The sequence below is a fragment of the Primulina tabacum genome, chromosome 9, assembly GCF_025594145.1.
Source record: "Primulina tabacum isolate GXHZ01 chromosome 9, ASM2559414v2, whole genome shotgun sequence".
NCBI lineage: Eukaryota > Viridiplantae > Streptophyta > Magnoliopsida > Lamiales > Gesneriaceae > Primulina > Primulina tabacum.
The window spans coordinates 41,024,210-41,048,941 of record NC_134558.1 but is presented as its reverse complement, the minus strand read 5'-3'; the positions used below and the strand labels follow the sequence as shown (position 1 = coordinate 41,048,941).

The 24,732-nt window shown below is 34.9% G+C and overlaps 4 protein-coding genes across 7 annotated transcripts; 3 read left to right on the top strand and 1 right to left on the bottom strand.

Moving 5' to 3' along the window:
• The first annotated feature begins 3,657 nt into the window (after positions 1-3,657).
• LOC142556289 (ammonium transporter 1 member 1-like) lies at positions 3,658-5,470 on the top strand. Its single transcript, XM_075667717.1, has one exon. It carries the CDS (start codon positions 3,785-3,787, stop codon positions 5,276-5,278), a length of 1,494 nt encoding a protein of 497 aa, XP_075523832.1. The 5' UTR covers positions 3,658-3,784; the 3' UTR covers positions 5,279-5,470.
• An 820-nt stretch (positions 5,471-6,290) lies between these two features.
• On the top strand, positions 6,291-6,740 carry LOC142504522 (uncharacterized). The gene has a single exon (XM_075617370.1). It carries the CDS (start codon positions 6,291-6,293, stop codon positions 6,738-6,740), a length of 450 nt encoding a protein of 149 aa, XP_075473485.1.
• Positions 6,741-10,982: 4,242 nt separating this feature from the next.
• LOC142556286 (uncharacterized) lies at positions 10,983-23,455 on the top strand. 3 transcript variants are annotated; one of them, XM_075667712.1, is made up of 19 exons: positions 10,983-11,460; positions 11,871-11,929; positions 12,669-12,750; positions 12,915-12,982; positions 13,395-13,464; positions 14,657-14,738; positions 15,104-15,168; positions 15,427-16,344; positions 19,972-20,034; positions 20,116-20,162; positions 20,377-20,422; positions 20,520-20,599; positions 20,817-20,930; positions 21,083-21,164; positions 21,377-21,502; positions 21,691-21,771; positions 22,695-22,820; positions 22,908-23,009; positions 23,055-23,455. In XM_075667712.1, exons 1-18 carry the CDS (start codon positions 11,140-11,142, stop codon positions 22,974-22,976), a joined length of 2,499 nt encoding a protein of 832 aa, XP_075523827.1. In that variant the 5' UTR covers positions 10,983-11,139; the 3' UTR covers positions 22,977-23,009; positions 23,055-23,455. The 3 variants fall into 3 exon arrangements, with proteins under 3 accessions (XP_075523827.1, XP_075523826.1, XP_075523828.1); XM_075667711.1 differs by having other exon boundaries at positions 22,908-23,455; XM_075667713.1 differs by lacking the exon at positions 10,983-11,460 and having other exon boundaries at positions 11,915-12,053; positions 22,908-23,455.
• Positions 16,619-19,930, bottom strand: LOC142556288 (uncharacterized). 2 transcript variants are annotated; one of them, XM_075667714.1, is made up of 2 exons: positions 17,596-19,930; positions 16,619-17,515 (listed from the first exon to the last, which is right to left on the bottom strand). In XM_075667714.1, exons 1-2 carry the CDS (start codon positions 18,705-18,707, stop codon positions 17,230-17,232), a joined length of 1,398 nt encoding a protein of 465 aa, XP_075523829.1. In that variant the 5' UTR covers positions 18,708-19,930; the 3' UTR covers positions 16,619-17,229. The 2 variants fall into 2 exon arrangements, with proteins under 2 accessions (XP_075523829.1, XP_075523830.1); XM_075667715.1 differs by having other exon boundaries at positions 16,619-17,506; positions 17,596-19,929.
• Positions 23,456-24,732: the final 1,277 nt, after the last annotated feature.

Genomic DNA, 24,732 nt, shown 5'->3' with positions numbered 1-24,732 from the left:
GTTTGTTTCACATCGAGTATATCTTTGTCTGGCCATTGAGAAAATCATTTACCTTAAATTTCACCCTTGGATGTCTACTATCCAGTGTATGTTGGATGCAAATTTATATTTTAAAAAATCAACCCATCATTGGTTGATTATTTGGGTACATTGTTGTTTCAGTACATTGTATCTGAAATTGACTTATCTTTTTAATTAAAAATTGTGGGTGAAAGTCAGACTGATTTCGCCGTAGCCACTTGTTTGGTTGCTTATATATTTATGTAATGTAGTTGACTATGGAGCAATGCACCTACGTACGTCCTTTGAAGAACACGCTATGTACGGCCGAGAAAAATTCTTTTGCAACACAAAATTGTGATTGTCAAAAGAAAGTGAAATGTTGACGAGTATTAAACTATGTAAAATCAGATCATTGAGTACAAGCATATGTGGGTACATTCAATGGAAATAAAATAATAAATCCACACTCTTTATATTAAACTTGAGTTATTTATAGTAACCGATTTGATCGATATATAGATGTCAAACTAAATTCACATATAATAAAAACTGACAATTCATTAGTTGGGTTGATCTCGTTCATACATTTGGTGAAAATTTATATTTTCTCATGGAACAAATCAAATATCTCTCTCACAAAATTAACAATGGAGACGCTCTCGTTCGAGTTTTTGTGTTCCAAAAATCGAAATTTACCCAACACATTGTGTGCGTGCCACTATCACTAGTTTGAATGATTTTTTCGGTTAAATTTAATTTTTTTTAAAAAAAAAAAAAACTATTCTAAAATTTTTATAATAATTCTTCTGAAAAAATTTAACTTATCCCTCCAATAAATCTATATTTGTCAAACTGAATATTTAAAAAGAATAGATTGACATCTACATATACATTAAAAAAAAAACGATGTTGGGACCAATCATTTCCGTATATACCTAGTAAAAGCGTGTTGAATTGTATACAAAGTCATAATCCATGCGTATCTTCGACTAATAATTCAATTTAATTTGCTTCTTCGTTTTTAATATTCAGATTTCTACGTGATTGTATCGAGTATTCACGTCGAATTTATACAAAATCTACAGATATGAATGAACTCATATATTCCATGTCTTATATTAATATTTTTCATAAACAATTGATATAAAGATAATATGAATGAATACATTTGCTTCGGCTTCAACTTACGCCTCGTAAAAATCTAAACCATTTTATATGACTTTTAACTTTAATTTAATAATTAATTAGTCGAGGGAGGACAGATTCGGAAACCTTTGAAATGTGAATCTGATTAAAAATGGAAGGAGATTACTTTTGTGATTGGGTACGGACAAGTACCAAAAGAGAGGAGAAAATTAATTTATTAAAGTCCAATAACCATTATCTATGTGGTTAATGTAAAAGATAAGCTGATTCAACATTATTTTATTATCGTTTAATTCAATTTTTATAATAATCAAAGTTAAAAAAAAATTAGTTATGTTATTTTTATTTTTCGATCTGTTGTATTATTATTTATCAATTCAAGAGCCAACAAATAGTTAAACTATTTAATTACATGTAAAAATAACAAAACATACATAACCGTGTATTTAATAGTTTTTTTTAAATAAAAAAATTCTGTGTTTTCAAATGAACTTATCCTTTTTAAATAGTAAATTCTGAGAAACTTGAATCAAACCCTCAAAACTCCGGAATGTTAACGCATCTTTTGAAACATTCAACTCAAATTATTTATTCTTAGATTTTAAAATCAAGGAAAATTTCAGTAGATATTCACATACATTAAATAATACAAGGACAAATCGATTTTCTCGCGTAGACCATAAGTTTTTTTGCATGATGTATTTATTTTTAAATTTTTTTTTTTAAAAAAAAAGATGTGTCGGATACAAGGATTTGAGTGATTTTGATGAAATCTCTACAAATTCAAATTGAACATAAAGTTTTTATTATCATGTACGTATTGGCATAAATTGCAGTAATTACCAACTTATATAAACCAATGTACAAAAGTTTCAGTAATTTGAACCAATCAATTATTTGGGGAGTGATTGCAATCACTTGGAAAAAGTGATTCCGTGACATTTCGCTTACAAAAAACAATTTTAGGTATTTTTTAAACCAACGTTCTATATTAACTCGTGTTTCATTTATTTGAAATTTAAAAGTAGTTGAGACGTTGATTTTGCATATTTTAGTAAAAAGTTATTATTATAATCATTTATTTATTTTCAAACATCGTCCATTTCTGATTCTTTCCACTTCTTCAATTCATAATGTATAAATTTAATCAATTTCTATAAAATCTTCATCTTTTGCAAACAATGTCCTAGTTAATTTGATTGAATTATTCAAAGAAACTACTTATTGAGTTTTTATAACTACTCATTGATTTGTTCTGAGTCTTGAACAAGATATCACTCGAAATATAAAATATAAGTACAAGATGAATTATAAAGCACGAACGATTTTTTATGACTTTACTCGATTGATTGATAATGGAACAAAACAATACATGCATCATTGCAGTATTTAAAAATTATAAAAGGCACTTTTGGTTTAATTTCCAAGCAACTATGCGTTCGCTTTTTCTTTCAAATGTTTTTTTTCCTACGTCTCTTCTTTATGTTCCCATTGATTCCAGTAAATGAAAGTCAGTTCAACAAACTTTAAAACCTTCTAGAATGCTTTCTTTACTTTGTCGTCGAAAAATTTCTTCGAACGAACGAACACACATACATATATATAATAATTTTATCTTTTATACAATAACTAAGGCCGAACATGTAAATATTGTTTTGATATATGTATGAGTATCGTTGAGATGATATTCACTTGTTGAATATGAAAAAAATGATATTTTGGAATGTATAATTAATTTTTTAATAATTGTTAAAAAAATCCATTGGAAATTAAAAAGATCCGAATCTTTATTATTATTATTATTGTTGCCCTGTTATTTTGTATGAATCTTAGATTATTGGTTTTAACTTGAACGTAGAATCACTACCAGAATCTAACCATCAAGGGGAATCTACCGTATCACAAATTATTATTATTTTCCTAAATTAAAATAACCAAACTCCCGTTTTCGGGGGAATTTCCTCCCCCGCCCCCACAAAAATAAAAGGGGTCAAAATTTTTGGTCGTTTCATTATTGGAAATGACCATTTTGGCCGGAAGTCAAGTGTAATCGAGGCGAGACGAATCGAACTCTTGAAATATTTGAGCTTGGTTCGTTTATAATCGAGCCGAGCTCGAGCTTTATTTAACGAATATAAGCATGGCTCACGAGCTTATTCAAGCCTTTATCGAGCCTAAACAAACTTAATAAATATGAATTATATATTTAAATTTTCATTAAATTAATTAAAAAGTAATTTATTATCAATAAACTATTACCAACAAACATGTTCACGAGCTAACGAGCCGAATACTGTAAAGCTTGAGTTTTGGTTTGTTTATCTTAACGAGCCTCATTAAACGAGCTCAAACGAGCTTTTATCGAATCGAGCTTCGAATAGCTCACAAATGATTTGGTTCGTTTACATTCCCTAATTATTGGGGCAAGATTTATTTTATTTTATATAAAAATGTAAAAACTGGCTATCAATGGCTGGTAGTTTTAAACCACGAAGAAAAGTCAAACTTCACATGCCCTTGAGAGTCTCTTGCTCCTCCTGTATAAATCTGGATCTAACAGCATCCCTTCGTCTCTGCACTGAATCTTCTCTCTAGTTTCCTGCCCTATTGTTTCTCCTAGCTGCCACGCCCAACCATGGCATCCCTGATCTGCTCAGCGGATCAACTGGCGCCGCTATTCGGTGCCAACGTTACCGGCGCCGCAGCCGTAGCTGAATACATCTGCGACCAATTCTCAGCTGTTTCAGACAAATTTATCGACACCTCCTACGCCGTAGATTCCACGTACCTCCTATTCTCCGCCTATCTCGTCTTCTCCATGCAGCTCGGATTCGCCATGCTCTGCGCCGGTTCCGTCCGAGCCAAGAACACTATGAACATAATGCTCACAAACGTCCTCGACGCAGCCGCCGGTGGTATCTTCTATTACGTGTTCGGCTTTGCCTTTGCTTTTGGCTCGCCATCTAACGGATTCATCGGCCGCCATTTCTTCGGCTTGAAGGAGATGCCGTCATCCCTATTCGATTACAGTTTCTTCCTCTACCAATGGGCTTTCGCCATAGCCGCGGCCGGAATCACCAGCGGCTCCATAGCCGAGAGGACCCAGTTCGTGGCTTATCTGATCTACTCTTCATTTCTCACGGGATTCGTGTATCCGGTTGTCTCCCACTGGTTTTGGTCTGCCGACGGATGGGCCAGTGCCGGTAACACGGGAAACCTATTGTTCGGAACCGGAGTGATTGATTTCGCCGGGTCTGGCGTCGTTCACATGGTTGGAGGCCTTGCGGGTCTATATGGAGCATTGATCGAAGGCCCTAGAATCGGACGGTTTGATCATAAGGGTCGGGCCGTGGCTCTACGTGGGCACAGCGCCACGTTGGTTGTGCTGGGTACGTTCTTGTTATGGTTCGGCTGGTACGGATTTAACCCTGGTTCGTTCACCAAGATCCTGGGCGCGTACACGAGTGGAAACTACTACGGGCAGTGGTCGGCGGTCGGGCGGACGGCGGTGACCACTACTCTAGCTGGCTGCACCGCCGCGCTAACCACCTTGTTCGGCAAACGTCTTCTTTCCGGGCACTGGAACGTCACAGATGTATGCAACGGGCTGCTGGGCGGATTCGCTGCGATTACCGCTGGTTGCTCTGTGGTCGAGCCCTGGGCGGCGGTGATATGCGGCTTCGTGGCGGCGTGGGTGTTGATAGGGTGCAACAAGCTGGCTGAGAAGGTGAAATACGACGACCCATTGGAGGCGGCACAGCTGCATGGTGGCTGCGGCGCTTGGGGGATTATCTTCACGGCTTTGTTTGCCACCAAGAAATATGTGAATGAGGTATACCCGGGTAAACCGGATCGGCCATACGGGTTGTTCATGGGTGGGGGTGGGAAGCTTTTGTTTGCCCATATAATTCAGATTTTGGTGATAATCGGGTGGGTCAGTGCAACGATGGGCCCATTGTTCTACATCCTACATAAGTTTAAGCTTCTTCGGATCTCGGAGGAGGATGAGTTGGCGGGTATGGATCTGACCCGACATGGTGGATTCGCTTATGTGTACGAGGATGATGATGCGCATAAACATGGGATGCAAATGAAGAGAATAGAACCAACTACATGTAATGGCAAATAAAGAAAACAAATATCCTAAACTTGGTATGTGAAAAAGAAGTTAGGCTAGAGAATCGAAATGTTATTATTATTATTTTTCTTGAAAATTCCTACTTTATTTGACTGACTAGTTTGGTCATACGATGATGCGCGCTATTGAGTGGTTGTAATTGAAGATAATGCGGACATGCACTATATTTGCTTTCAAGTAATCCCATATATGTAAGTTTACATCAGTATCTGGAAAAAAATATTTCTCCCCTTTTCTCAGTGTCGATTGATTCCTCACGTCCTCGGGACTGTTTGGCTACTGGGGTTTATCTTATCAATGTTTTTTCGAGTAAGTTTTGGTTTACAAGATAAAGACATTAATTCAACGAAAAGAAACTTTAGATTTATGCTGAGTAGATTATAAATTTAAATTGTGGGATCCTCTTCAAAAGTCAAGTCACTTGACGGTTGAACGAAACATTAACCATGTGAAATAAATCTCGTGACATTTATTAAACTTCGAAATGATGAGAGAATGCAATGACATTCGACGTCGTATTGGTTTGCACTTGTTTGAATTTAAGATTATTTTTTTTCTAGTTTCAATCAGGACATCTGTATTTATTCGAAAATGTATGTTCTTGCTAAATATATTGATATTTTAATACTACACTTGAAGTGTTTATTCTCTAATGATGTGAAAATTTAGTCCTCGGATAATCAATAAATGATGTCATTTTTAATTAAAATATGAGGGATCCATACGATCTAATAATGTTGAGATGTGTAGAAAATTATTCTCGATGAAGAGTAGACTAACTCATACGAATTATTTAAATCGATATAGTAAGTTAGTTCAGATTAAAGTTTGATATCATTTATCGCACGAGTATCTTTATCGATTTCTTTAAAAAAAACAAGTACTGTATAAAAATATAAAATGTTTATGCTTGGGGCTTAAAGACTACAAGCAAGCGTAGAAATCCCTACACGTGACAACACAACCAGAGCCTCAGAACTCTGCCCTCTACTGGACGCCGCCTATGGAAAACCACTGGAAATTGAATGTTGATGCATGTTTCAATCTTAACTCTCAATCATTCGGCATTGCAGGTATTGTTAGGGGATCTAACGGGGAGGCCATCCTGGCTTTTGGTCGACAGATCAACCAACCACCGTCAGTACTTGGGGCAGAGCTTCTAGCTATCAAATATGGAATTCTAGAACTCAAGGAACAGAATCTCACTTCGGTAACCATAGAAACTGACTCCCTTCTCTCAAAGCAAGCAGTCTTTGGTGAGGAGGATTACCTAGATTACGAAGGAATATGGATTTCTGAAATCAAAGAGATGTTGAAAAGTGTAGCAGTGGATAATCTTGTCCATGTTAGAAGATCGGCTAATGTAATTGCTAACGTGTTAGCTTCTTTTTCTTCTTCTTCTCCTACACCATTTAGTTGGGTGAACGATGAAGTTTCCAACTTGGTTGACTAAGCTTGTAAACTCGTAAACATTTCTCTCCTTTGATTTGAATAAATTACAAGCTCTTATCAAAAAAAAAAAAACAGAAGTTAAACCCGTATGTAAAACAAATTATATGAATTGGAGCTCTAAATATTTTCTGATTATAACATGAACATTGTTTGATAAAATTAAATTTTTTTAGGTGGTAGTAAATAATATTTCCCTTATTGTCCTCGTGTGCTGAATTTTCCCTTATATCACAATTATGTAGGGATGTAAATGATCTAAAATAAGTCAAATAGTATCAAGTTTGAGCTTAGTTCGTTTAAGATTGAAAGTGACTCGAGCTCGATTCGAGCTTTTATCATCAGATTCGAACTTGATTTATCTTGAAATTACCAAGCTCACGAAAAGCTCGAGCTCGACTCGTTAAAAACTTGTTTATCATGTTAATCGAGACATGCTCGAGCTTGATTCATTAATAGCTCGTTTATCTGTTTAACAAGCATAGCTTGAGCTTAGCTCGTTTGTAAGCTCGTAAAACATACAATTGACCTCGAGTTTGAGCTTGAATCGACTTGCTAAAAATTAAATATATCTATGAACTAATTTTAAATCAGACATAAAAGTGTAAGTGCATTAATAAATTATCAAAACGACAAACATAACAACTAAAAATACATAAACGATATCGAACTTGGCTTGATATGATTAACAAAGGAACTCAAAATAGTTTTTTATCGAGTAGAGCTCCGCATAGCTCGGAAACTATTTGACTTATTTACATCCTTACAATTATGCGATGCTAACATAGTAGAAATTTTGTTCAAAAGTCCATTTATATTTATATGGCATAATACTTACCAAATATTAAAATTTATGTGGTAATCATATCATATATGTTTATTGTAGCACAAAGTGTAGCTCGCACATGAAATTAATAAAGGGAATCCACGCTGCTACTAAGTTTTACTTCTCAGCAAAAACTTATGTGAGACGGTTTCACATGTCGTATTTTGTGAGACGGATCTCTTATTTGATTAATATACGAAAATATATTACTTTTTATCCTAAAAGTATTACTTTTTATTGTTAATATCGGTAGGGTTGACCGTCTCACAGATAAAGATTCATGAGACCGTCTCACAAAAAACTTACTCTATACTAAATTTATAGAAGATAAGTTTGACGATAAAATATAGTAAAATAAAAACGGAATATGCCTAAAATTGTTACTGTATTTGATAAATGATTAACACATTGCAAATTTCTTAATTCTAACACGTATGTTATTTAATCGGGAAATTGGCCTTCAGTCCCCAGCCGTCGATTTTTTTTGTGTTCAGTCTCTGTGTACTTTTTTAGTACCACATTTCCACATGAAGTGTACCACATTTCCACATGAAGTGTACCACATTTTGTATGGCATAGTACCACAATTTTGTGGGTAGAAAGTGAACCCAAAGAAATATTTTGACTGGGGATTTTTTTACCGCTTTCCCTTATTTAATTTCAGTAAATAATATTTCACTTTTCTCCTGAATTTTATCTGATGTCACACTTATGCATGTCCACCTCATCGTAAAAATTTAGAGTGCATCAATCAATCAATCTATTACAAGTAGGAGTTGAAACTTTTGAAGGTACCTGGGCTTGACCGTAATAGAGGAAACTAAAATTTTGAGGCTCAAATCCAAAGCCATGCTCTACCACATGATTCTCGCCTATTTTAATCTAATTATTGATATGATTTTGGATATATAAATAATTTTTTTATTTCACGTAATCATTTTGTAGCACCACATCAATATTTTTTCGTGTTGCGTAAACAATCCGATAAAATATAAATAAAAAAATCAAAATTACTGTAGATCGAAAAACTAAATATTGAATACTTACTGGAGAAAAAAATCAAAATGCAACAAGTAAAAATTAATTTTCCTCAATTTTATTACTTCATCATCGTTACATAAACATATATGTCCTAGATTCTTTTTTTTTTTCCTTTTTTTTTTTTTTACAGTTGAATGTTATTGTTATCTGATGGTAACTTCATATAAAATATATAGCAATAAATTAAGTTGATACGAATGTTATATTTCACATTCCTCTTCTTCCGAATCCTAAAATGGATGAAATGATGGAGTATGTAGTGGCATGATTTAAAGTTAACTAAACCTTTAAATTTTTGAAAAACTATTTACTTATTTCAAATAAAGAAGTTTGTACAGCAACAAAATGTCCTTGTTTATTATAAAACATGAAATAAGATAATTATTGTTTGAGAATATAGAGAAAAAATACGATACAATCGAAGGAAAGAATGAGTCAATTTGATTGTGTGTAGAGAAAAATATCTATCTGACAATATATATTTATTGCTGTTTGAGAAATAATTTATCATATTTAAAAAATGCAGCACAAAAAATAACAACTAAATAGCGAAAACAAAGCACAGATAATGTGATTCATACATATGGATAACCCCTTTTTGCGCAAAACCTTGGACATGCTTTACATTTACTAAGTCATGTATGATATAAAAATTAACAAACTCAGGAGACACTTGTCGTTATCGCAGTAGTCGATTAACTCTATAAATACCTTCTAAAACAAATTAACTAATCACTTCATATACAACAAAAATCCTCAGAGATTTAAATCAAAAAAATTTGATTTTCTAAATCCTTTTAAAAGTTCTAGTTAAGATGTCGAGTGGTCAGTTCAATGCAGGACAAGCCCGTGGCCAGGCGCAGGTAACACTAATTTCAATACAATGCGTCAATGACCTATGTTTAATATATGTATCTAAAAAAAGCATATCATGCACCACAATATTTTATTATGTTTGATATGAAAAATTTCATTTTTCGTATTTCATATTTGTTTTTTTACGATTTTTTCCGTGATATTATTATGATGTACAAGTTTATTGGAATAGAACGAGGTGAATCGATGATTCCTAAAAGTAGCGATGAGGCCGAATACTTAAAATAGAAAATAGTAAAAATACGAAATTTGGAGAGCAAAAACCTAATCACAGCTGAAAATTATATCGTTAATTAAAAGAACCATATATCATCTAAAAATATGCTCTCTCTTTTGGGACTGGTGTGTGTATACTTTATATTGGACAGGCGAAGACAGAGGATTGGGTGGAGTCTGCTAAGAATACAGCAAGCAAGGCCCATGACAAGGCCTGCGAAGCTGCTGGTCAAACCCAACAACAGGCCCAACGTGGCAAAGAGGAGAATGCTACCTTCCTTCAACAGGTCCTCCATCCGTCTTACATCAATTATTATTATTATTAAATTTTTATATGATTTTCATACAAATACAAGGTAACGTTATTTTGTGTAATGTAATTCAGACTGGAGAACAGATGGCTCACATGGCTCAAGGTGCCATTGATGGTGTGAAGAACACACTTGGGATGGGTGATAAGAAGTGAAAACAACCCGAGTCCTCTCGTGTCAACAACGTCATGCTTTTTTTTTTTATTATTATTTTGGATTTTTTTTCATAAGCATCTGCGCTGAGATGTAATAAAAGATTTAGCGTCACTAAGCTTAGATGAGAGCATCTCTTTGGGATTTTTTTGATAATAATTTTTTCTGTGAACCTATCCATTTTAGTTAAATAATTAATAATGTGTAATACCGATTTCATTTTCAGATTTTTTTTTTTTGGGATAGAATATTGCTCCGTTAAGTCTTATGGCCATGGATTATAACAATTTGTTGTTTTACAACTTTTCACGACCAACACAATTTTTTGACATTAAATCAAGAGAATAACAACTAAAAGAAAACGCAGCTCAAACCAAAACATGGATCCCATAACAAATAACTAAATAACAAAATGAAAATGTACATATAATTTAAATTTTCAAATCTCACATAAGTCATTAGCTTCTAACAATGAACAATATCATCGATGTACAACATGAAAAAAGAAAATACAAAATCAAACACTTACCATTAGCTACCGATCGATACTGGCATGCATCATGCTTCTATCTAACCCAGCTTACAGAGCTCGGAAGCATTGATTCTATCCAGTATTTGAGATGCACCAAGCTAGTAGGTTGGTACGACATTGCCCAACATCTACCAATAATTTTGACTAAGCAAGGATCGAATGGTTGTTTAAGTCGTGTTTTTGTTGACCTTTTGCGTATACTACTGTATGGTGGTGTTGTACTGTCTGAATTTACTAGATTAATGAAATGTTTTAATTGTATATATAAAAAGATACAAAACCAAGCAGCTCCAAAGTTTCGAGCACAGTCGTTCGACCATTTCGACGTGTTCGAACACTCCAGTGCCTTCAACTGTCAATTCTACAATCTAATCAAATTATCCACTGAAAATGGCCTTAACTTTCCACCAATTTTATCCCTCTCACTAATTGTTGGTATCCTCCATTCATGGCCACCACTACTCTCCAATCCCAACTCCATTTCTTGCCCAGTAACTTCCCCACAAAACTGCACAACTTCAAAACCTCTTATTACCTCTCGATCTCCAAGAAGCTAGTAGTTTCAGAGAAACCATTTTGCGGGAAGAAAGTTATTGGGATCTTGAGATCAAGATTGATTGGCTATTGCAAACCAAAAGGTTATGCTGAGAATGGGGAGGCTGTTTTAAGTGCGCGGAACAGGGAGAGTGGGGATGAGAGGCCTCCTTTTGATATTAATTTTGCGGTTATACTTGCTGGTTTTGCATTTGAAGCTTACACCACTCCATCTGTAATTTCCCTGATCATGTGATGTTTGTTTTCCTTATATTTCTTTATTTTGCTGTGAATTTGGTCAACATAAAGTGACAGACCAGCGGGCATAAAAATCTTACAAACGCATGCAGTTTTTCCACTAAAGTCCATTAATTTAACAGGGTTCTTAACTTTGGGTTATGATGGAATTGCACCATATTGGAGATTGATGATTGTGTAGTCTCTTCTTTAGTTAATTTTTGTAAAGTTTATTTTTTAGTATTTCTTTCATCATAAAGGATTTTTGAGGAACATTTATAGGTTCTTGTTTTCTCTTGTCAAATTTGCTTGGAAGAGGCCAACTAACTTCCTGGTCCTTTCACGCATTTGAAACTAATTGGTGGGTCCATTTAGATTCTTCTTCTTATTTTCTACTTCTATTAACAGGAAAATGTGGGCAAGCGCGAGATGGATGCAGCAAATTGCCAGACAGTGTTCCTTTCAGAGTATGCGGTCATTGAATTTCATTGGCGTCAGAACTTTCTAATTCTTGATAGCTATAAAGGAACATATTTGGAAATTCAACCAACACATCTTTAGATAATATGAAGTGCTAAGGCTATTCATCAGGTCTCGTGTTACGTTTTCTACTTGGCCTTGCATCTCTATATTCATATAAGAGTTATAAACAAATCTTATAAATTACATTAGGTGAGTTTGACTCTCCGTGTAACTGCTAGCATAAAGAATTAACTGGGGAGTTCGACTGAATTTTACACGGCACCTTGTTTCTCTGACGCTTTTACCATTCTTTGGGATATGAGTCTTGGGCCTCTTGGCGAGTGTCCTTGAACTCTGATATTCATTTTCCCAAGGATTTTTGCTTTGACACGATCATTAGATTGGATAGGCTCTTCTAACTATGATTGTTGGCTCCGGCATTGACAGTGGTATTTAACCTAGCAAAGATTAAACATTTTCGAACACATGGCTTCAACTTTTGTGAATGATTTTTCTGACAGATGTATGTATGCTATTGTCATCTTGATTAATGAAAAGATGCATGCCAAAAAACTGGTAAAATCTGCTATCACATACTCTTTTTATTTAACATAAGTGCATCAGAATGCAGATTTTTTTTGCTCTTTTAACATGCAAATTCTTTTTCTACACAACAACCTTGTGGCTTTCACATTCTTATAAGCTTCCTTTCAAATTTCTAAAATCCCACTTGACATTTTTCAGGTCATTTACACGTGAAATCTATGATGGTCAATTGTTCGTAAAGCTAAGGAAAGGTTTCAACTTTCCTGCCATGGATCCATGGGTAGGCTAATTTCGCTAATTCTTTAAACATCAAAACTTAATAGTTAAACCCGTCATATTCCTCAGTTCATAATTCCTCTAGTTACGACGATTTACTCATATTTCTAATCATCCCCTACTCTTTATTCAATTTTATGTGATGATTATTTTTATTTTGTTTCTCAGGGAACTAGTGATCCGTATGTGGTCTTGCAGTTGGATTGTCAGGAAGTCAAAAGCAAGATCAAATGGGCGTAAGATTCTTACACTTAGGCATCCCTTTTTTAAATAGCCAGTACCCTCCTTCACTGCTCGACACACCTTGTCTTCAGCTGATGGATAAAAACAAGTAAAAGTTTTCATTGAAGTTCTTGATTTTTGGCTTTCTAGTCATTCAGATTTAATTAATTTTGAGGTAATGTGTTTGCTTCTACCGAATAGAAAATGCTAGTTGGTAGCATGATCATCTGTGGACATGGAGCGAACACCATGTCCTAGTTGATGTTTTGTCTACAGTCTACTACTATTTCATCTTTTTAGTCATAGGGTGGTGATACTCGGCTGGTTATATAATCAATAGCCGCCAAATTTTGCATTGTTTATTCGGTTATTCCGATAGTGTCAAAGTCCATCATGGATTATTTTATCCTCTGAAAAATGTACCAGGACGAAAGAACCCACATGGAATGAGGAGTTTATTTTGAATATCAAGCAGCCACCGATGCACAATCTTCAGGTTGTAATAAATTCTGTGATCAATTTTCCATTTTCTTCTCATGCAGTGATTTCTTGTGGGAACTACCTTATATTGTTGTGTTCATATGTTTGCTCCCATAGACAAAGGGAGACAAATTATGCCAGCCCTGGAGTCATCTACTAACTTGCTGTTACGCGTGCCACAGAGGATGATCGAATCTTTCTACTACTTTTATGAAACCTATTTTCTATCTTAGAAAATGATGCTATATATGCGAGATTCATTTTTTTCCTTCACCCTCTTTTACCCACATCTCGTTGTTTTTTTCTTTGTATGTTTCGCTTTCATTAGATATCGTTAAATATAATGTAATATCCTTTGTTGTTGGGAAAGTTTGCCTTGCCTTGATGATTATAGCTCATACTCGAAACATTCTAATGGGCAAACCTCATTTGTTTTGAATATCTATAAGCCTCATAATTTATTCCAGTGTTTTAAAGGCAAAAATAATGATTAGACAGAAGAAATTTTTTACTTAATCTATCCATCCTTGGTCGAAATTATCAACAGCATGTTGGTTGCTTGCTTGTATCTTTTTCCTTAGGATATCATTATAGTAATTATTGTATGGTAAGTGTTGAATATTGGATAAGACATTTTCCTATTTGAATAACTAGGATGAGAGTTTTTGCTATCTGAATTACCAGGGTGAAAGTACATAAAAATATTAGTAGAAGATAAGATTACTTCTTCAACTAGGGAGATACGAGTGTTTTGAGGACTCGAGTTCCAATTTGGGCATGATCAATATATATGACCCAGCTTGAGGGTGGTGCTGCATATTGGATAAGCGTTTTTCCTACTCGAATAACTAGGATGATAGTTTTTCGTATGCGAATAACTAGGATAAAACTTTTTCCTATTTGAATAACTAGCTGGATATGATAGATTAATATTTGTATTTTAAAGTTTTTATATTAGGTATTAGTAGAAGATAAAACTCATTCTTCGACTAGGAAGATATGACTATATAAATAAGTAATTTGTATTATTCATTTTTCCAATATAATAAAATCAGTTTTCCAGCCTATACGTTTCCCTTCTTTAACTACAGTAAGAATAAAAGTTAACCTGATTGGTACTTATATAAGATCATTTTACAGTGCTGGTTTTTAATGATTGAGATAATTCTGCTATTAATAATATAATTTTTTTAATATTAATTATTCAGGTTGCAGCTTGGGATGCAAATCTTGTGACTCCGCACAAACGCATGGGGAATGCTGGTATTGATTTGGAAAACATATGTGATGGTACGATATACACCACATCTGTGTCATGTTCGGTAGTTGATCACAATACCTAAAATCATGACATTTTAACTCATTGTTATTAAAACAGTAACGCATATAAAATATTTTTTGTTCCACCAATGATCAGATGAGTTTGACTCGGTTTGTATTCATTATTCTGTTTAAGCTGTGTAGTCGTGGAGTTTGCTACAATTGTAGAGTTTATGGAATAACAATCTGTATTTTACTATTAATATCGAGTATAACCTCATGTTAACAATAAAAGATGCATATTCTAGCATTTGCAAAAATGGATGTGTTCGAAAAAATTGAGTTTAGCTACAGAATTTGTTAGCTTGGTATCAGTTGGACTTCTTTTTTGATAGGAAATTTACATGAAGTGAATCTCGAGTTAGAAGGAATGGGCGGTGGTGGAAAGATACAACTTGAGGTAAGTTGCTTGAAAATCAAGATTATTATGCACTAAACCATTCTTCAGTGTGCAAAATGGTTGAGTACCAAATGCAACTCTATTAACTGTTAGAATGCTTTTCATTTTTTACTGATCTCTGCAAGCATGAAGCTCTTCCCCAAATTAACTAATAAAACTTCGATCGAGATACTGAAATTTTTAACTAAACAGCTGATATGGGTCCTTAGATGTGCTGTAATGTACATCACCGTACTTGTTCTTATCAACGTGTTTCAGATAAACTATAAAAGTTTTGCTGAAATTGACGATGGAAAAAAATGGTGGAAGATTCCCATTTTCATGGAATTTCTCCAGAAAAATGGTCTTGAACCTGCACTGAAGATGATTGCGGGTTCAGAAACTGTTCAAGTGAGGGAATTTGTGCAGTTTGCCTTTGGACAGCTTAAGTCGCTTAATGATTCATATACTCAGAACGGTTGGTTTTCAAGTAAAAAATTGTTCGGTGACTCTAATATCAAGAGAAACATCTCTTCAATTCTGGATGATAATATGAAGGACTCAGCAAATGAGACAAATCAGGAGTCTTCACATCCTGACAAACATTTTTGGAAGAAACTCGCAGATTCTGTCAACCAAAATGTTGTGCAAAAATTTGGTCTTCAGATCCCTGAGAAATTAAAGTGGGATGGTTTTGAGTTATTGGATAAAATTGGCTTGCAGTCACTAGAAATTGCTGAGACAGGTTATATCGAGTCTGGACTTGCAACTCCAACTAATCTGGAGACAGCTAGTACCGATACTACGATTGGATCCAGTAACAATTCTCTGATGACTTTACCAGATATTAAGAAGGTGACACAAGATTTATTGCGGCAAACAGACTCCATTTTGGGGGCATTGATGGTTATAAATGCTGCAGTTTCTAAATTAAGCCAAGGAGCTGATCTTACAGGAAAGTTTGATGTCAAAGAAGATATGCCAGTGGATGACAAGGAGAGTGAATCGTTAGCAAGTCAGCCAAATGGATTGATACTGGACAAAAAAGAAGCAGAAGAGATGAGGGAACTTTTCTCAACAGCTGAGAGTGCCATGGAGGCCTGGGCAATGCTAGCCAATGCGTTGGGACATCAGACGTTTATAAAATCTGAATTTGAAAAAATTTGTTTCTTGGATAATGCTTCTACAGACACTCAGGTTGGTTTGAAGTCTGCTCTTTATGCACCTTTTGTCATACTCTTATTTATGAGGTAGATCAGTGATGAGTAATTATATCCTATCTGACTTTTACTGCCACGTCTCTTAAATGCTTTGCTCTGTGGAGAAAAAACCCTATATAATTGTCTTTGCCTTTAATTCATATATTTTGCCTCCATACTGCGCTGCTTGACATCCAACACATCACCATAGACCTCTTTTTTTAAATATATTTTCCCCACTGGCAAATTTATAAACGCATCATATTTGGTTACATGGCTATGTGATTTGCTATGTTGCATGGATACGGATACGAGTATCGTATCGAATACGATACGGATACGGCGATACGTCAATTTTTGAAAATATAAGACACGATACGGCTAGGATACGACAATCATTAAAATATATATAAATATTATATATATTTATATTTTATATAAATTTAGTATTGAAAAGAAAAAATCATAGAGATAGATGTAATATTCATTAATCATGATATCTTAGGTACAAACTACAAAATATTAAACGCAAAATCCATCTTAAACAAGTAAAAAAAAATCAAACATCCATATCGGTTTCATCACCAACACTGCCTTCATCAGTAAATAAGACTGACTCCAATTCAGGTTCGTCAAGAGACAAATTGGCAATTTCAAGGATAGCAGCACCCTCCATGTCCATGGAATCGAATGCATCTGCTCCAACATCCCACATCTTACTTTCTCCTTCATTATAATGTGGACTCCTCCTTGATAAAAGACGAAGATTGTAGTGAACATACACCAAATCTTCTGCTCTTTGTGGTGTTATTTTGTTTCTCTTCAATGAGTGTATGAAATTGTAGGTGCTCCAATTTCTCTCACAACAAGAAGAAGAAGAAGGCTACCCAAGTAGCTTTAAAGCTAAACTTTGAAGAGTTGGTGTGGAAGCACCATGTATAACCCACCACTTAGTTGGAGACATCAAACCTCGATCACGCATTGCATCATTATCAGAAAAGTCGTCAATGGCGGCTGAAAAAGAGGCAAATTCCTCGTTGACACTTCTTCGTTCTGATGAACAAGAATAATATCTTTCAATGCACTTTTTTCTTTCCCTTGAAACTTCGATATCCCTATGAGGAGGAAGACGATTGGGAGATTCTTGGAGCCACTCATCGCTGTAATATCTATATAAAAAGATTGATAATTAGATATGAACTGATATGTATAATTTGCTAAAACTTAGTTAAATTTTTTAGAGTTTTACCTCGGATTCAAAGAATGCGCCAAACAATGTAAAGGTGTATTGCTTTTATTCCATCGCTGCACCAGAATATCATGAACAATCTCATAAAACTTTGAATCTCCACTGTGAGGCCCTTTCGAGATAGCAACCCTAATCTTCTCTATCATTTCATCCCACCACTCATATACTAAATGAAGACAAGGATGATCAGTGTCTGCTTTCCTTAGCATCTCATAAATCGGACTTGTGAAAGAAAGTATATAATCAATGTTTTCCCAGAATTGATCATCTAATATCTTGTACTTCACTGCTCTAGCCTTCAGTACGTCATCCTCCTTGTACAGATCCCATCTTTCACTAATCACCATGCTTTCAAGACATTTCTTGATTTGCCTAAACCTTTTAAGCATAATGATTGTGGAAGCAAATCGAGTCTCTGCAAGTGAGAGCATCTTCAAGTTCGAGTTATCGTTGAACATCGATAATCTCATATTGTGATTCATTATAAAATTCTTGATCATCAAAGCATTATCTGATACTTCTGCTATCCACTTGCACTCTTCAAAGACTTCTTTGTTTTGTACGGAGTCAATCGGTGCACAAATATTCTTCAAAGCAAGATTCAAAGTGTGCACAACACAAGGTGTCCAAAATATATGTGGATACTTTGCCTTAACAAGTAACCCAGCGGCCTTGCATACGGGAGCATTATCCGTGACCACTTGGACAACATTCTGATGTCCCACTTCGTTTATGGCATCGATGAGCAACTTCGAGATGAAACTTTTATCCTTGTACTCACCTTCACAATTTATTGCTTTTAGAAACATAGGGCCACTTTCACACACTGCCATGATATTAATAAGTGGTCTTCTTTGTACATCTGACCACCCATCACTACAAATACTAACACCTTTTTGTTTCCAAGCAGCTTTTGTTGGCTCCAACAACTTTTCAATATGAGCTTTTTCTCTTTGAAGAAGTGTAGTTCTCAATAAATTGTATCCGGGTGGAAGATAACCTGGAATCGTTCGTTGAGTAGCCATACTGAAAGCACGAATATAATGAGGATTTCTAGCAATATTGAAAGATAATTCGCCTGTGTAAAACAACCTCGCAATTTCAGAATGCATCTCATCTCTTGCATTCAAATTAAAAGCTTTTTCAAGAGGGCCAAGTGTTCATTTCCTCTTCTTTGTTGGATCATCACTTTGCAAAGAGAAAGGACTACTGCATGAGGATTTTGAAGCCATGTTTGATGCAGATGATGAAGGCAATTGTACTTCTTTCGGTTTAGCATTTTTCCTTCTCGATTCTGCGTCATCCAGAAGTTGTTGCATATGTTTTATTTGATCTATTGAAACAGCCACACAACCAGCAATTCCAAGTCCTTTGAGTTTTAATAGGTGTGCTTTCACCTTCGAGTACGATCCCTTGCACACTTTAGTACATATGTTACACGACCAAGTAACATTTCCTCCACCAGCTCCCTTTTCAATCTTCGTTACAAATTTCCACAATGGAGAAAAATCATCTACATCCTCTTGTATACTCTCCTTTTGAAAAATTTCCATTGCAAATAGGCTGTTAGAAGTTATGCAAAGCAAGAAACATAAAGTCAGCCATGGCACATAGAATACACTGTCAACCAAATTGACCAAATTCTAATTTACAAGAAATAGTTCACTATATATTGTATAGCCAATAGTTCACTGTAAGCCTCTTTCTTCCAAATAATGTTATAACATTAAACTCTTTTGTGATGCTTGAAAATTATTGTCCTATAGTAAAACAAGAGATAGAAAACTCACTGTATAACCAAAAGATTTCAAAAAAAAAAAAATAAAGTTAATTTATTTATGATAAGAGAGATGCAGAAAAGATTACTATCCTCTTGGTTGCAGGCGGCGGCGGCGAAGCGGCGGCGGCGGTGGCAGCAGTGGCAGAAATAGAGAAGAAGGGCGACGCGATATCACGTTGAGAGGCTTCAGCAGAAAGAAAAAGAAAGAGACGACAAATGTATATTGGAATTTAAAAGCCCAGCCCAATATATGTTAAAGTATTTTCCTTTTAGTCCTTAGCAATTTTAATTTTTTTAATTAACCCTTAAAACTTTTAAAAATTTACAATTTTGCCCAAACGTATCCGAAAAACGTATCCACTGCCGTATCCATGGCGTGTCCTCGCCGTGTCCAAAACGTATCCGACTGGTCAACCCTAAAAAAAGTCAACGACACGGATTTTTGGGTATCCGACACGCGTATCTGCGTATCGTATCCGTTTCCGTGTCGTATCCGTATCCGATACTTCAAAAAAAAAAATTTTCAAGGTATCCGTGCTACATAAGTGATTTGAAATTAGGCTTTTTAGTGATCATGTACTTTATAAGGAATGCAGGTAGCAATTTGGCGAGATCCCAGAACAAAAAGATTGGTTATAGCTTTCAGGGGAACAGAACAAGTAGGTTTTGGAATTTTGCTGAACGGTGCAACAAGTTTTGTATGTTTTCCTTGTCAATGTGCTGACATTTTTCCCATCCAGACGCGCTGGAAGGATCTACTGACTGATTTGATGCTAGTTCCTGCGGGGTAATGCATTGATTTAACATAAATATCTGCTTTCTTTTCTGTCAATCACGTATTTGATGTGTCAAATGTTTCTCTTCAATCCATAATCGTGAAACTGTTATAAAAAATGTGAAGTACTTACCCGAGAAATTTCTGATGATTATGATGCCTTTAGCATTATCGTCAGATGCTTGCTTAAAGTTACTGTTGCTGATCTTCTGTACTGCTTCTACAGGCTAAATCCTGAAAGGATAGGTGGTGATTTTAAGCAAGAAGTTCAGGTACTATTCAGGTTTTTAGATTCAGTTTGGCAACTGCATTTATTGGACCCACAGATATTGACATGCAATTATTCACAATTGCCTCATAAATCTGCAGGTTCATAGTGGCTTCTTGGGTGCTTATGATTCAGTTAGAACAAGGCTGATCTCGCTTATTAAACAGGCTATTGGATACCGGTATATCCTGTTTTTCTGATTTGGAGCGGTCTCTTACCCAAACTCTTGATCTGCCAACTGAATTTCTGTTGAATAATTGTATTGTTGTTCCTATGCAACTGGCAAAAAAGCATAATTAAGGACCGCACCTTTGAATTGGAAGTACAGGAAAAAACTTGTCCTCTTAAATGTTGCTCTTGTTCTGAATGGTTATCATCTTATATGTGCTATATCTTAGAGGTGATTCTTTGGAGATGCTCCCAAAATGGCATATATATGTGACCGGACATAGTTTGGGGGGTGCACTGGCTACTCTTTTGGCTCTTGAATTATCGTCAAGTCAATTATCCAAGTTAGTTTATCTTCCTTCCGCTCGATAGATTATATATCACCCAGTCCTCTTTTTAAGGCTTTCAGAAGTTTGTATTTCTAGTTCTTGATTATTTTAATTTTGAAACTTTGGAATGCAGAACGTGTTATTGACGCTCTTTGTTAATGGATTAGGTGTGGAGCTATTTCCGTGACCATGTATAATTTTGGGTCTCCTAGAGTTGGAAATAAAAGATTTGCTGAAATATACAACGAGGTAATTGTGCTTTTCAACCAACTTCAACCAGGATTTACATGTTTGAAATATTATATGTAAGCCTTCCATTTTGAAATTGTTTAAGAATCTTAGTAAAATGATCGCTGGCTCTGCTGTAATACATGTTTTTTATCCATCATTTTATTAAAGTTCAAGCCTCAGCCTTTGAGTTGCTTGATGATTTTTGAATTAATTTGTTTCTCTGATGGCAGAAAGTGAAGGATAGTTGGCGAGTGGTAAATCACCGGGACATAATCCCAACAGTTCCACGTTTGATGGGCTACTGCCATGTAGCTCAACCTATATATTTGGCAGCGGGAGCTCCTAGAAATGCATTGGTGAGTAATGAACTGTGAAGATATTCGAAGTTTGATTTGAAACAGCAAGAAATATACAATAGTAGTAGCGCCAAGACATAAATGTTTTGCAAAGATTTTGGAAACCCTTCAATTTCCATGTCTTGAAGTTTTCTGGGTTTTGTTAACAAAAGAAAATGAGGAATAAAGTGTATGATACAATGTTACAGGAAATTGTTGATCTTTTGGAGGAAGGATACAGAGGCGATGTTATTGGCGAAGCAACACCTGATGTTCTTCTCAGTGAATTTGTATGTACTTGCTCATTCTTCTCCACAAATGATGTCAATTTTACGTGATCAAGGTTATATTCAAAGATAAATTGTAAAACCCTGATTTTTTTTATGTAGTTACATAAGAACTCCTGAAGTTTGAATAGTTATAATGCTAGCTCCTGAGGTTTGTTAAACTTAGAAGAAGACCCTCTGAGGTTTGGTTAACTTTATTTTAGAACATGGTTTTGAGGAGTGTAATCATACATCTACCGGCATTCAAGGATGATGCTATTTAATATTCAAACTCCAGCATTTGTTTATATACACAGACCAAATCTACATGTTTCCCTACATATTCCTAAGTTTTCTGTTGGTGTAAATAATTTTTAGAACTTGAAAATATTTGGTAACATATTGATGTGCATACTGCATATATTGTCTTGTCCAAGTTAACTTAGTAGGATAGTAAAGCTTGATTGCTGCAACTACATCTTTATGGGATGCATCAAAATGTAAACTTGGGATTTCTTTAGGAGGGATTTAGTTATATGTCACACACTGGCTAGATTAAGTTATTGAGAATCTTCTCTTGAGTTGGCTTTTGGAGTTTGGGTGGAGATAGGTTCAAGTCCATGATGTTAATAGATTTACAAAATTATTGTTGGACTTTGCCCCTTGACTTAAAGCTTTTGGTATGGATTGTATATGAGAGCGAGAAATCCCAACTTCCAACGCTCTATCCTCACGTTTCCCCTTTGATATTTCCGTCATTGCTTTTAGTTCGCAAAAAAGTTATTGTTGATCTTCTTTTGAGCGACTTCAACTTTTGGAGAATGGCTTGGTAACAAACTATCAGATTATAAAGAAATTTTCTTAACCATTTGTACTCCTTGCAGGTTGGTTTTTTTCGACTGCAAATTATGCTAATGTTGCATCTTTTTCATTTTGTGGTGGAACAGATGAGAGGAGAGAAAGAACTGGTCGAGAAGATATTAAACACAGAGATTAGCATATTCCGATCAATTCGAGATGGAAGTGCTCTCATGCAGCATATGGAGGATTTCTACTACATTACACTGCTAGAGGTAACCTTTTCTTCACCATTGCCATATCAAGATGTCGCATATTTTGTACATGTAGATTAACATAATACTTTCTTGTTACATTGTCAGAATGTGAGATCTAACTATCAGATTGTTGGTGGGACAGAAACCATGACAGATCAAAAGTTATCGGTTTGAATGGAATGCACGTTTTCCACATTGATAGGATCAGTTTGCTGCTGTTGTTTACGAATGCACTAGGATTTTTTTTGGCAGTTTATACGGACCATCTTTGCGAAATGGGAATGAATATGAAGTGATTGCTAGGCTGCGTCCGCTGCGAGCACTGCTTCGCGTGTGGTTCGTGACATGAAAGGTATACAACTACACATGAGGGGTATGGGGGCATATAATATTGTGGGATGTTATCTAGGAGTGATTAGGATTCTTCATAATGCTACGGGGCAATTACTTATGTCGAGGTCCCTGAAGTTAGGTTTGATTACAAAAGTAGTCCCGATGACTGCTATGAATACAGCAATCCCCCCTACCCCCCACACCATTGTTCGATGATTTTTCCGTTTACAAGGCCATGCCTTCTTCTTCTTCTTCAGTATGGTTTTTATGAAATTGAAGCATACATGATTTTCGAAAAGTTAAGTTAATAGTTTCTGCAATCTTTTTACAATTAAATGTGCTTGAACTTGTAAGGTACTTGAAAATTGATACTCGAAAGATAAGGTGGACAAAAGGATGTAGGCCGATGCATTTACACCGATATTGCATATGTAGAGGATAGATACTTTGCTTTTACTTCACGCTTGATGCAGCATGAGACACAATCTTAACTTCATTACATCTAACAATAAGACATGCCTCAATATCTTGTTTTGCCAATTTCGTTTAATCTCTTGCCATGGCTCATTATTCTCAGGCTTTGTCTTAGTATGTCCACCTCCCCAAGCAATGCTTCTCTTGGTCTATTATTGGTAAAAGTGATCTCCTTCATTCACTCAATCATCATTTACTGTATGGTCAATAATCAATGGAGCGTGTGAGTACCCATATATTTCAAAATTTTGACATCTTTTAAACAATAGATAAAATAATAAATAAATAAATGAGCAAAATACACAAATTCACTAATGGTATAGAGAAAGTAGCATTTATCCACGATTTCATATGTGATTTGGAATTTAATATAAATATTACATATTCCAGCCAAAACAAAACCAATCGATGCCCGAGCTCTTGTACTTGTATTCTTGATTTTTATGCTATTAACAATCACGTTAAAAAAAAAAAAAACCAAATAAAAAGTAAGTAAAAATAAAATGATGAAATAAATACTAAATTAAATATTGTGACCGACTGGGTTTGATGAAAACGACTCGCGTGTCTCAAGGAGCATCCTCTCACTCACATGAAAAATATATATACTATTTTCAAGTAATATTATAATATAAAAAACAGAGGGAATTATAGACATTGGACTTAACCGTATGTTTTGTTTTAAAAATAGTCCTCACATATGTACGAGTAACTTGCATTCACCTATCATATTGGTATGTTATAATTTTTACATAGATTACACAAGATAAATGTCAAATGCATAAAGTATATGAGGTGAATGCAAAAATTGTACAAAAATACGTTAAAAAAAGAGAACTAGGCATGAAACATTTAGTTATATTATGTTCAAGTAAATCATACGTTCCACTGCTTAAAAAAACATAAACACGATTTATTTACTTATTTTTAAAAAATCAGGCCTTTTTTTTTAAAAAAAAAAATGCCCTGATAATTAATATAACTCGATTGTTGAGCTATGGCATTTTGCATGCGGATCAATTTGACAACTCATTTACATCCAACTGGCCCAAATAACGAAGGATAACATATCATGATATTTCCGGTGATGTTTGATAGGATTCTAAATTACTAATTTTAATTT

Bases quoted from the DNA above. Each gene is read 5' to 3' on its own strand.
- LOC142504522 (XM_075617370.1), top strand. From the start codon at position 6,291: ATGGAAAACCACTGGAAATTGAATGTTGATGCATGTTTCAATCTTAAC.
- LOC142556288 (XM_075667714.1), bottom strand. From the start codon at position 18,707: ATGCATTCTGAAATTGCGAGGTTGTTTTACACAGGCGAATTATCTTTC. The intron at 17,516-17,595 runs GTAAAACTCTAA...CTTTTTATATAG, and splicing joins GCGCATTCTTTGAATCCGAG to ATATTACAGCGATGAGTGGC.
- LOC142556286 (XM_075667712.1), top strand. From the start codon at position 11,140: ATGGCCACCACTACTCTCCAATCCCAACTCCATTTCTTGCCCAGTAAC. The intron at 14,739-15,103 runs GTACGATATACA...CTTTTTTGATAG, and splicing joins TTTGGAAAACATATGTGATG to GAAATTTACATGAAGTGAAT. The intron at 20,931-21,082 runs GTTAGTTTATCT...TTAATGGATTAG, and splicing joins TCGTCAAGTCAATTATCCAA to GTGTGGAGCTATTTCCGTGA.
- LOC142556289 (XM_075667717.1), top strand. From the start codon at position 3,785: ATGGCATCCCTGATCTGCTCAGCGGATCAACTGGCGCCGCTATTCGGT.